Consider the following 11,941-nt stretch of genomic DNA (forward strand, 5'->3'; position numbering starts at 1 on the left):
CACAGCTATGGGGGCTTTCAGAGAACCCACCTGCCCCTCCACACTTAGGTGTGGTCCTTAACAGGGTCACAGATGGATGCAACTGAATCCCACCAGCAACAGCAGCAGCAGCAACAATTACAATGCTCTAGACTTCAAAGGGACCTCAGGTCAGTTAGTGCAACCTCATTTCACAAATAAGGAAACTGAGGCTCCAAGAAGGGTCTGGAGTGTTTCAGCCATGAGGTCACAGATGGATGCATGGGATCCAGCACCAGCAGCAGCAACAATTACAACGCTCTAGACTTCAAAGGGATCTCAAGTCAGTTAGTGCAACCTCATTTCACAAATAAGGAAACTGAGGTCCAGAGAAGGGCCTCAGCAGCATAGATTTGAAACTGAAAGGGATAGGAGAGGCTTCTCTCAGGATAACACTTCAATGCTTTATTAAGGAGGGAGAATTCTCTGGTTTTTAGTTTCAAGCTCCCACACTCCCTCTTTCTTGTTCTCTCTAATAATCCTAAATAGAGAGTATAAAACACAAGATCATAGATGAAGAGTTCAGAGTCCTTAGTGACCCCTTAGTCCAATACCCTCATTTTACAGATGAATAAACTGAGGCTGGGAGAGGGAAGAATTACTTGCCTGAGGTCCTACAAGCAGAATCTGAATGCAGGACCTTGGACTCCAAAGCTACTGCATGGCTTGGGAGTTTTTATTCCTCCTTCCTTTCTCTCTGAATCACTGGTCCTGATGGACCCATGACTCACTTCTGGCCCCCATGACATCCCTCTTCCGGCTCCACTGCTCCCACAAGCAAGATCCAATTAAAGAAACCTCAATCTGGCAGCGAGTCTGCAAGGTGCCGGAACGCAAAGACAAATGGAACCGAAAGGGAGCCGGCCGACCCTCGGCTCGCTATCTTACAAGTCACGTAAAGAATTCCACCGTCCCGTGGGAAGCCGGGCCGGGCCAGGCCAGGAACCTGGTGCAGATTATAAATAAGTGCTCACGGTGAGGAGGTGTCTATGTGTTTTAAGCGTTTACCCGGTGCTAGGCCAGCAGCAAAAACCTGGGCCCCTGGGGAGTCGGGCTGGAGATAAGGGCCCTCCTGCTGGCCCCTCTCACACACCCCTAAGTCCTGGATCCCCTCAGCTGTGAGGGACTGTCCTGGACACACTGACAAAAGCCCTGAGTGCAGTGGGACCCCACGTGGGCCCACACACAGGCCTCCCCTGGGGGGCGGTGGAGATAAGGGCCCTCCTGTTGGCCCCTCTCACACACTCCCGCATCCTGAATCCCCTCAGCTGTGAGGGACTGTCCTGGACACACAGACAAAAGCCCTGAGCGCAGGCCGACCCCACGCGGGGGTCGGTGGAGATATTGTCAACGTTGCCCTTTAAAGGTGTTCAATCAGGAGCCGCCATTCTGAAGGGAAATGAGCAGGTCCCAGAGACTTATGGAGTCTAAGTGGGTTATGTCTACTGCAGAAACGTGGACTCCAGCAGGAAACTTGGCCCTGGAAAGCCCAAGAGCTTGGCCACGGGGCCGCCCCATCTCTGTGGCTTAGCCCAGCACCGGGAAGCGAGTTCTAGACCAAGGGCTGCCCGAACCCAAGGATCTGCCCCTGACTAGTGTAGAGCACGTCGGCCCCACAGGCCTCTGAAAGCCAGAGCTCGGCCTGGCCCCCACGGGCACAAGGGCCCAATGGGAAGCTGTCCCTCCTCTGTCGCATCTAGCAAAGCGCCTTTGCTCTAAGACTCCCCGACCCTGACCACAGGCTGAAACCCCAGCCAGGGCAGCCCTCTAAGCTGGCCTTTGGGGGCCTTCCCTCCTCATGGAACTCCTCTAGTGAAAACTCCCCTCACCAGTGCTGATTGGCTACCGGCCTCTCCCTGCGCTTAAACCAGTTTTCTGGGAATTAGAGAAGTTAGTGGTCAACCTCAAGGCCATAGATCCAGAGAGTCAGACAGCACTTGGACCTCCCTCTATGTATTACTATACGTGGCTGCCCACGTTCTCTGAAAGCACTTTCAGAAACCTTACTGGATTCTAGTCGGACGAGCCATCTGTCCCATTAGCTACCTACCCAGTTTCCTCCACTGGCCAATGCCCTTTCTTCCCCAACAACCCTCCACGTGAAGTCAGCCATGGAAGCATTACTACTCCTGTCTAAAAGAGGGGAAACGGGGGTGATGAGAAGAGAAGGCTGGGAAGTGTCTAAGGCTGGCCTGGAGTTCCTGGGGGAGACCGGGCAAGCAGGCCCTTGGGCCTCTGTCTGCTCATCTGCAAAATGGGAGGAGTTCCTTTCCGGTTTTAAATCTAGGATCTCGAGTGTTTACTTTGTTATAATTTGAGGAGGAAAAGACACTAAGTTGCCATTAAGGGAAATTAAAAACTTCCCTGGGGAAAGATACTAGAACTCAGTGATATGAGGAACTTCCTCTCCAATGGAGGCCGTTGCCTCCCCTGCCAAAGATAGTCTCAGCAGCTGCCTCAGAGATTGACTGAGCTGTCCAGGGTCACAGAGGAGGGAGCTGGGCTTCTATTCCAGTCTTCCGGGCCCAGGCCCCAGTGCCTTGGAGAAGGTGAGCTTTTTCCGGTGGCTGGAACCCTGAGTGATGGCTTTACCTGGGAACCTTTGGGATGGAGGCCAAGGGAGGCTTGGAGGCAATCACTTGTCTCCTTCCCTGCCTTGGTGGCTCATTTGTGAAATGACTCGGGGAGCCGGTCTCCGTGAGGGCGGCCGAAAAGTGGCGTCTCCTCAGGAGGAGGTGAGCTCTCTGAGGGCAGGGCCCGGCAGGTCTCAAGGCACTAAGCCAGCAGACCAGAAGCAGGAAAGCCGGGCAACTAGACCGCAACAGTCCCTTGTCTCCCCTCTGGGTGGCTCCTCCAGGAGCATCCATTTAGGGAGAGCCCCGGGCCAGCTGAGGGGAAGGGGGGCTTCCCCCCCCGCCCCTGTAAGTTTAGGTTCCCCCATTAGAACCGAAGCTTCAGGAGGCCTGCAACTAGTATTTTTCCCCTTGAATTTGTATCCTCAGGGCTTAGCACTGAGCCAGGCACATAGTAAGCCCCTAATAAATCCTTATTGACTGAATAGCTCCGTCATTCAAGGCACTTTTTTGTCCCATTACCCTCAGTGTCTAGCGCTATGTTTGACACACAGTAGGTGCTAGGCATCTAGCAGCAGATCTCCTAAGGACAAACCCTTCTGCCCAAAGGATCGCATATGTGAGAGCTGGAGGCATCCCAAGGATCACACAGCCTGCAGTTTTACAGATCACGGAGATCCAAGGAGCTCACCAGATTTAACCCCTCTACACTCCACTACCCAGGAGAGCCGCATTTGAACCCAGGTTCTCTAGTCAGACGTCATCAAGTTCTGGGCTAAATAGCTCCTTTCTGAGCTAGGGAAACTGAGGGAGTTTTAAGGAGACGTGAGAGCTAGAAGGCGCCTCCCAAGTCACCAAGTCCAACCTTCTCATTGTGCAGATGGGGAAACTGAGGCCTCATCGAAGAGACTTAAAGCTGGAAGGGGTCTCTCAAGCTATTTAATCTAACCCTTTTATTTTACAGATGGGGAAACTGAGGTCCGGAGAGAGAGAAGAGTGGCAGGGGCTTTGCGGGCTCAGAAGCCGAGAGCTGGAAAGGGCCTCCCAGGCCACGCGGCCGCTCCCGGGCCCCGGCCCGCGAGCTGGACGTCCCGGGCCGCCCCGAGCCGGCTCTTTGTGTGTCCCCGGCGGGCCGGCTCAGGCGGCCCCGCGAAGGTCACCGGCACCCCCAGCCCCGGCCCCCGGCCCCCGGCCCCGGCCCCGGCCGGCGCACCCACCCACCTCGCGGGCGATCTGGCTGAGTGCGTCGTCCTCCGCCGTGAGGCGCTCCCGCTGGGGGAGCCTGCGGCGCCCGGAGCCCTGCGTGCCCATCTCCATCGGCCGCCTCCGCCCGGCTGCCCGGCCCGGCTCCGGCTCTGCTACTGGCCCCCGCCCCGCCCCCGGCCGGCCCCGCCCCGCCTCCGGCCGGCCCCGCCCCGCGCTCGGGCGTCCTGACGTCAGCCACATGGGCCGGAGGGGGGGGGGGGGGCCGGGGACCGCGCCGCGGGCTGGCGGCCTCTGGAGGGAGGCAGGGAGTTTCCCATCATCCTCCAGGAGGGATGGGCGGCGGAGCCGCGGGGATGCCCGAGCAGCTAAAGCGGTGCCGGCGTGCAGCGGCTGCCCCGGGGAGGGGGATTCTCCATCATTCTCCGGAATGGCGGAAAACCGCAGTTTCTACTTAAATTTCATTTATTTATTTCGAACCAACAAACAAGTAAAATGAGCACGTGAGCACGTCCATGGGCAAAGCAGAGCAGACGAGAGGGCCGAGCAGGAAACTAATGAGTCCCTGCTAGGTGGAAATTGCTTAGACGCTTTGTATGAGGATTTCATATTTCTGTTCATGCTTCTATCGTTCTCTCAACTTTTAACAACTTTCTAAGCAGTTAAATTTGGAGAACTTTAGGGTCGTGCTATAGAGACTCATGCAGAAAATGCAGGCTGGCCCCTTCTCTGCAACTTATGGACTTAAGAGTTGCCCAGAACCCTGAGAAATGGATACAGTCATCATGTCACTGTGTTTCAGAGGAGAGACTAGAACCCAGGGCTTCCTGCCTGATACTGAAGCTATCTGTCTTCCTAGCATGCTGTGCTGCCCTAGGTAACGAATTTCAAAAGGGAGGATTGTCTGATAGTGGCAATCCGGCAGGAAAGGAGAGAATTCCCCATCACTCTCTCTCTGTCTCTCTCTGTCTGTCTCTGTCTCTGTCTCTGTCTCTCTCTCTAGGGAAAGTGCCCTAAAGAGCAGTCCCCAAATGGATTGAGTAGAGGATGGTAAAGAATTTCCCATAATACTTCAATGATGAGCATAAAAGCTGCATTGATGTCTGGTAAAGAGCTCTTTAAACATTTTTTTCAATAGTATTTTATGTAAAAATAGTTTTCCATATTCATTTTTGTAAGATTTGGAGTTTCAATTTTCCCTCTTTATTCTGCCCAAGATAGCAAGCAATCTGGTATAAGTTATACCGTACAGTCACATTAACGTATTTCCATGTTTGTCCTATTGTAAAAGAAAAATCAGAACGAAAGGGAAGAACCATGAGAAAAACAAAAAAAGAAATGTAAAATGAGTAAGCTTCAACAGCAAGACTGGGCTGCGATCAACTCAGTGATCGAAGGCAATTTTAATAAACTTTGGATTCAAAATGCCATCCACATTCAGAGAGGGAGAACTATGGAGACTGAATGCAGAGCGAAGCGTAATATTTTCATCTTTTTTTCCTTCTGTGCTTTTTTTTCTTTCATGGTTTTTCTCTTTTGTTCTGGTTTTTCTCTCCCAAATTGGCTCATATGGAAATATGTAAAGAATGAATGCACATGTGTAACTTTTAAAATAATACAAATTTAAATATTAAAAATTAATATAAATAAATAAACAAAATAATTTTTTAAATTAAAAAATAGATCATCATTCAGTCTCCATAGCTCTCTGTCTGAATTTGGGTGGCATGGAAAGTACTCAACCCTACCCCCCAAAAAACTCTTTCATGTAGATCAGACTACCTGGGATTAATGACTATCAGACTCTTAAGAACCCTTTCCATTCTGAGAGTCTGTGATTATATGCTGTGAACTACACACAGTCTCAGGAAAATGGCAGCTCCTTGAGGGCAGAGGCCATTCCAATCCTATTTTCGTAGTCAGAGAGTATAGGGAACTCCCAGATGTGGAAAGTCCTTCTACCAATGCAAACCTGCACCTGCTCTGCTACTAGTCTTGGAGAGTTGCCAGTGATACTGAGAAGTTAAGTGATCTTGCTAGTTTGTATGATTTAGCAGTGAGACTAGAATTCTAAGGCTGGATCTCTTTTTACTGCATCACACTACTCCTCTTTCTGGTATATTGGGGATGATTAATAAATGCACTGAACTCAATGGTCCATCCTGTTCTTGCTTCAAGTCCTCCCTTCTGCCACTGATTTGCAGGGAGTCTGGGGGCAACATATTTCCATTTTCTTTCTTTTTTTTAATTAAAGCTTTTTATTTTCAAAAAATATGCATGGATAATTTTTCAACACTGACCCTTGCAAAACCTTGTATTCCAATTTTTCCCACTCTTCCTTTCACCCCCTCCTCTAGATGGTCTTTTATCTATAAAACAGAAGCTTTGAATTGGTTGATCTCTAAAGTTCCAAAGACAGGCAGGATTCAATGAGCTATGAGTGTCTCCCTCTATTGGAGGGAGACATCAGTGGACACAGAACTAGCCAAGAAGATTCTCAAGGCTTTAAGGGACCACATGCTTAGTTTGAACTAACAGGGTGACATGGCAGTCAAAAAAACTTACATGATATTAGACTGCATTAAGAAAGGCCGGGGGAAGGGGAGGGAAAACATTTATATATTATGAACCAATTATATGCCAAGTACTACTTACAAATATCTCCTTTGATCCCTACAACAACTCTGAAAAGCAGGTGCTATTATTGTTCTCATTTTAAAATTGAGGAAACTGAGGCTGACAAAGGTTAAGTAATTTGTCCAGGATCACACTGCTAATTAATGGCTGATGCTGAATTTGAACTCAGGTCTTTTGACTCCAAGCCCATTATTCTGTCCACTCTGTCACCAGCTGTCTCTAGAGTATGCAGAACACTATATTCTGCTTTGTTACTCAACTCATGAAATTTTGTGTTCAGTTCTGGGTGCCACATTTAAGGAAAGAATTTAATCATGGGGGTTTGTGCAGAAGAAAGACACCTGGAGAGTGAAGGGGCTGGAATTCTTGCCATGAAGACTGCTGAAAAGAAATGGGAATGTTCCACTTCGAGGAGAGAAGACTGGGGGTGATCCCAATACAGCCAGCCTCATAGAATTTTGAATTTTAAAAAACCCTAGTGACCATCTAATCCAGTCCATACACAAAAAGAATCCTCACTCTAACAAGTCTGACAAACGACCATCCCTCCTGTTTAAAGATCTCCCCGGAGATAGAACAGATCACTAGTACAGGCAGCCCAGATCATGTTTGGACAGTTCCAGTCGTTAAGAATTTTTTCCCTTTCATATTGATTTTTATTTGCCTCTTTACAACTCCCACCCATTGCTCCTGGTTCTACTTCTTGTGCCAAATAGAACAACTCTAATCCCCCCTCCAAGTGACAAACTTAAAAATGGCTCCCAAATCTCCTCAATACTCTTCTGTTCTCTAGGCTAAAAATATTCAATTCTTCTAAGTGATTTGTATATTAATGCAGTTGACGCAGCTTGATAGTTTTTGTCTGGGAACTCTTCACTTTTTCAATGTCCTTCTTGAACTGTGCTGCCCAAGACTGAGGACAATACTCTTCACGAGAGCAGAGTTTGGTGGTACTATTAACTCTCTATTTTGGAAGCTGAGCCTCTCAGTGAAGCCCAGGATTGTACCAGCTTTCTCTGATTATACTGCAGACTAAAACCAAGCTCAGTCTACCACAAACCTTCAGAGCTTTTTCTAAATAATTGCTATCTAACCACACCATCTCTATCTTACAGGGATGAAATTACTTTTTTGCTACCAAAGTGCAAAAGTTAATGCTTTAAAAGATGGACTCTTATGAGTATAATTTCTTCTATGATTGTATATGTTTTCTTGATATGGAAATTTGTTAACCTATACCAAGATAATGTTGAAATGGGTCTATAAGTTAGATATAAAGAGTGATGCTATAAGGAAATGAGGGGAATAAGGGATAGTCTATCTCTCAGATCTGTGGAGAAGGGAGGAATTTATAACCAAAGAAGAACTAGAGAATATTGTGAAATGCAAAATGGATAATTTTGATTATATTAAATTAAAAAGGTTTTGTACAAACAAAATCAATGCAGCCAAGATTGGCAGGGAAGCAGAAAGGTAGAAAAAAATTTTTTTTTACAATGTTTCTGATAAAAGCCTCATTTCTAAGACATGTAGAGAACTGACTTATATTTATAAGAATACAAGCCTTTTCCCAAATGATAAATGGTCAAAGGATGTGAATTGACAATTTTCAGATGAAAAAATTAAAGCCATTTCTGGTCATATGAAAAGAAATGTTCTAAGTCATTATTGATTAGAAAAATGCAAATTAAGACTAATCTGAGGTACCACTTCACACTTCTCAGATTGACTAAGATGACAGGAAAAGATAATGATAAATATTGGAAGTGATATGGGAAAACTGGGACGCTAATGCATTGTTGGTATGACATGATCCAACCATTCTGGAAAGCAATTTGAAACTATGTCCAAAGAGTTATCAAACCGGGTACACCCTTTTATCCAGCAGTGTCTCTACTGGGTCAATATAACAAAAAGATAAAAAAGGACCCACAGTGCAAAAATGTTTGTACCATTTTTTTGTAGTGGCAAGGAACTAGAAACTGAGTGGATGCTTATCAGTTGGGGAATGGCTCAATAAGTTATGGTATATGAATATTATGGAATATTATTGTTCTATAAGACATGATGAGGAAGTTGATTTCAGGAAAGCCTGGAAAGACTTGCATGAACTAATGCTGAGTTAGTAGAACCAAGAGAACAGTAACAACAAAATTTTATGATGATCAACTATGATGGATTTGGCTCTTCCCCGAGGTGATTCAGGGCAATTCCAATCGACTTGGATGGAAAGAACTATCTGCATCCAGAGAGAGAATTATGGAGACTGAATGTGGATCAAAATATAGTATTTTCACCTTTTGTTGTTGTTGTTTGTTCGCATGTTTTTTCTGTTATGTTTTTTCCTTTTGATCTGATTTTTTTTTTTTGCACAGCATGACAGATATGTAAATATGTTTAGAAGAATTGCACGTTTGACTTGTATTTGTTGAGTTTCCTATGCATCCACACCGATCTATTTAAACGAATCCGAATTTTCCTCCTCACTGGAATGGTTTCCTTTTGTGCCTTTAAAATTTCATTCTTGAATATCTGCTATCGCTCCTGGGTTGGCTTACTCAGAAGCATTTTATTCCATGGGATCCTAGCTTTCTTTTCTCCTAATCTTTTGACATTTGTTTCAGAGAATCTAGGCTGGTAACAGACTATGTCCAGTTTTCCTCGCCCTCTCTATCAAAGTAGATGGCACAGTGGAGTGGGCAAGGTTCAGATTTGGGAAGATCTGGGTTTAAATCTTGCCTCAGATACTTCCTAACTATGAGACCTTGGGCAAATCATTTAACCTTAAGGTGCTATAGAAGTGCTAACTATGGTCACTTCTCCCCAAGATTTCCTTTAATTTCACACCCGGCTGTGTGACAACCAGACCCAAGATAGGCATTCTTCTTTGGTGGTGCTTGTGACCTTTTAAAGGATAGAATTAACCCTAAAGCAAGTCAAAAAATTATTGGCCTAAAAAAAGAAATTATTAGCTGAGAGAAAGAGTTAGACAAAGACAGAGACAGAAATAGGGAAAGATAGAGATAGAGAAACAAAGACAGAGACAAACAGAGATAGACAGAGAAAAAAATCAGGGAAAGCTGGAGAGAGACAGAGGCTGCCAGAGACAGAGACAAAAAGAAAAAAAGAGAGGGAGAGGGAAAGGGAGAGGAAAAGGGAGAGGAAGAGGGAGAGGGAGAAGGAGAGAGAGAGGGAGAGGGAGAAAGAGAAGGAGAGAGAGAGAGAGAGAGAGAGAGAGAGAGAGAGAGAGAGAAGAAAGGGAGGAAGGGAGGAAGGGGAGGAAGGGAGGAAGGGAAGGAAAGGAGGGAGGGAAAGAGGGAGAGAGGGAGAGAGAATATTCTGTGAGATTTGAGGTCCCCCATCACTCCCTATTTCATGCCTGTGGGGCAGGCCTGTGACCTTTTCCCAGACTTTTATTTTTCTTTCTGTCCAGGTGAAATGCTCCCTCAGAAGAGGGCTCCCACCTGGCCTGCTTGACTCCAGAAGGCAGAGCTAATAATAACAGGTAGAAGGTGCAGAGAGGCAGACTGGGGGAGCAAACCTTTCCAACCCAAGCCGTGCTGATCCCTAGTAGAATGGCTGCCTTGGCAGAAAGGGGTCTTCCCCTCGCTAATGGCCTCCCAGAATCTCAGGGGCGGCCCCTCAGGACCACCCAGCCCAGTTTCTTCCCAGCATTCCTCACAAGGGCTCATCCTGTGTGGGCTCAGAAGCCTGATAACATGCAGCAAGATGTGAGTTTGGCTCTGGAGGGAGAGGGGGCCAACCAGATCCCAGGACATCATGGAGGAGAGCCTGAAACAGGAAGAGCAGGATCCCAATCCTGCCTCTCCGGCCCGCTCACTTGCTGTGTTCAGTCTTCAGTGCATCAGGCGACTCTCTATGGTCTGTGAATTTTGGGGAAGGCCCAGGCCTGGGAGAGGGAGTTTCTCCAGATCATCCGCCGGCCCTCCCAGCTCGGTGGCGCTGTAAATATGGATTTTCTCATGTTGGAGAAGTGGAAGGGATGGGCAGCTCCAGAGCCAGTGATCACCCCCTGCTCCCCCCCCCCCCCCCCCGTTAATTAATTCTCAATGTGCTGGGATGTTTCTGGAGGCTGCGTAAACCTCCAAAGGTCCAGAGTCAGCCTGAAGGAGCCGTGCCACGGGCTAATGGCCAGACTGAGCCAAGCCATGGGCAAAATGCCAAGAAAGTCGGTGAAGACTTTGGAAGATGGAAAACGTCAGCTGGCTGTTTGGCGCCCAGAGGGCTGTGAAGAGGAGCAAGAGGACGACCCCTTTCCCTTCGCCTCTACTTCCTCACCCATTTACTCCTTTTGAACACCGCCTCTTCCAAGAAGCCTTCCCTGATCACAGCTCTGGAGCTGGGAGGGCTTGAGGCCATTGGACCATCGCCCTCATTCACAGGTGGGGGCCAGGGGAGCTCTTCTCCTATATCCTGGGCTACTTGGGACATTAGAGTTCTCCCAATCCAGCCCTTAGTAGACTGGTGAGGTCCAGGAAGGACTTGCCCGAAGCTCCCACAGAGACTTGCTCCTGGGTCCCTCAGTTACAGCCCCTCCTGCACTCCAGGACCTCATCTCTCTACTGACCCCAAAGCCACTTCATTGCTGAAATGAAACTGAGGAGGAGGAGTCGTCATTCATTCATTCATTTGTTCATTCATCCGGTCCACAGCCATTTGGTAAACATCTGCCATGTGGCAGGTTCCGAGCTTGGGGCTGAGGGCACAGAGATGAACATGCCCTTGTTCTGCTCTGGAGGAGCTTCCATTCTATCGGCAAAGATGGAGGGGAGGGAGCAGAAACCATTAACTGTAACACACACACACACACTCACTCATACACTCACACACTCACACTCACACATACACTCACACTCACTCACTCATACACACACACATTCACACACTCACACTCACTCACTCATACACACATTCTCACACTCACACACACACTCACATGCACAATCATACGCAGAATCACACACACACTCTCACACACTCACACACAGTCACTCACATACACACACACACTCACTCACACTCTCATACACACACACATGCAACCACACTCATACTCACTCTCACCCACACACACTCACACACACACACACTCACACACACATTCTCACACTCACATACTCACACACACTCACACACACACACACACACACACACACACTCACGAGCTCATGGGGCTGGGGGGGTTGCTGCACCAGCAAGGTGAGGAGGAGGTGTTCGGGTCACACAGAATAGCCTGTGCTCCCAGCATGGAGTCCGGCAGTAGCGGGCCATACACAGCACCGTAGGTTGGCGTTACTTTGCCAATACATCTGTTTATCTCCTCAAAGAGAAGACAAGCTTCATGAGGGCACAGGACATCCCTTCTTTGGGTCTACCCTTAGCATTTAGCACGTGTCTTGGGCATAGAAAATGTATAATAAAATAGATTTTCAGGACAGGTAGGGGGCGCAGTGGATAGAACACCAGCCCTGAAGTCGGGAGGACCTAAG

At 47.8% G+C, this 11,941-nt stretch overlaps 1 protein-coding gene across 15 annotated transcripts in view; it reads right to left on the reverse strand.

Moving 5' to 3' along the window:
• The window catches only part of LOC100921442 (leucine-rich repeat flightless-interacting protein 1), a 165,665-nt gene extending 161,710 nt beyond the window's left edge, over positions 1-3,955 (reverse strand). For all 15 annotated transcript variants that reach the window (XM_031968238.1, XM_031968237.1, XM_031968232.1 and 12 more), the window contains exon 1: positions 3,813-3,955. In XM_031968238.1, coding sequence (XP_031824098.1) covers positions 3,813-3,908 — 96 coding nt within the window. In that variant the 5' untranslated portion in view covers positions 3,909-3,955. The remainder of the gene's footprint in view (positions 1-3,812) is intronic.
• Positions 3,956-11,941: the final 7,986 nt, after the last annotated feature.

The sequence above is a fragment of the Sarcophilus harrisii genome, chromosome 4 (assembly GCF_902635505.1).
Source record: "Sarcophilus harrisii chromosome 4, mSarHar1.11, whole genome shotgun sequence".
Lineage (NCBI taxonomy): Eukaryota > Metazoa > Chordata > Mammalia > Dasyuromorphia > Dasyuridae > Sarcophilus > Sarcophilus harrisii.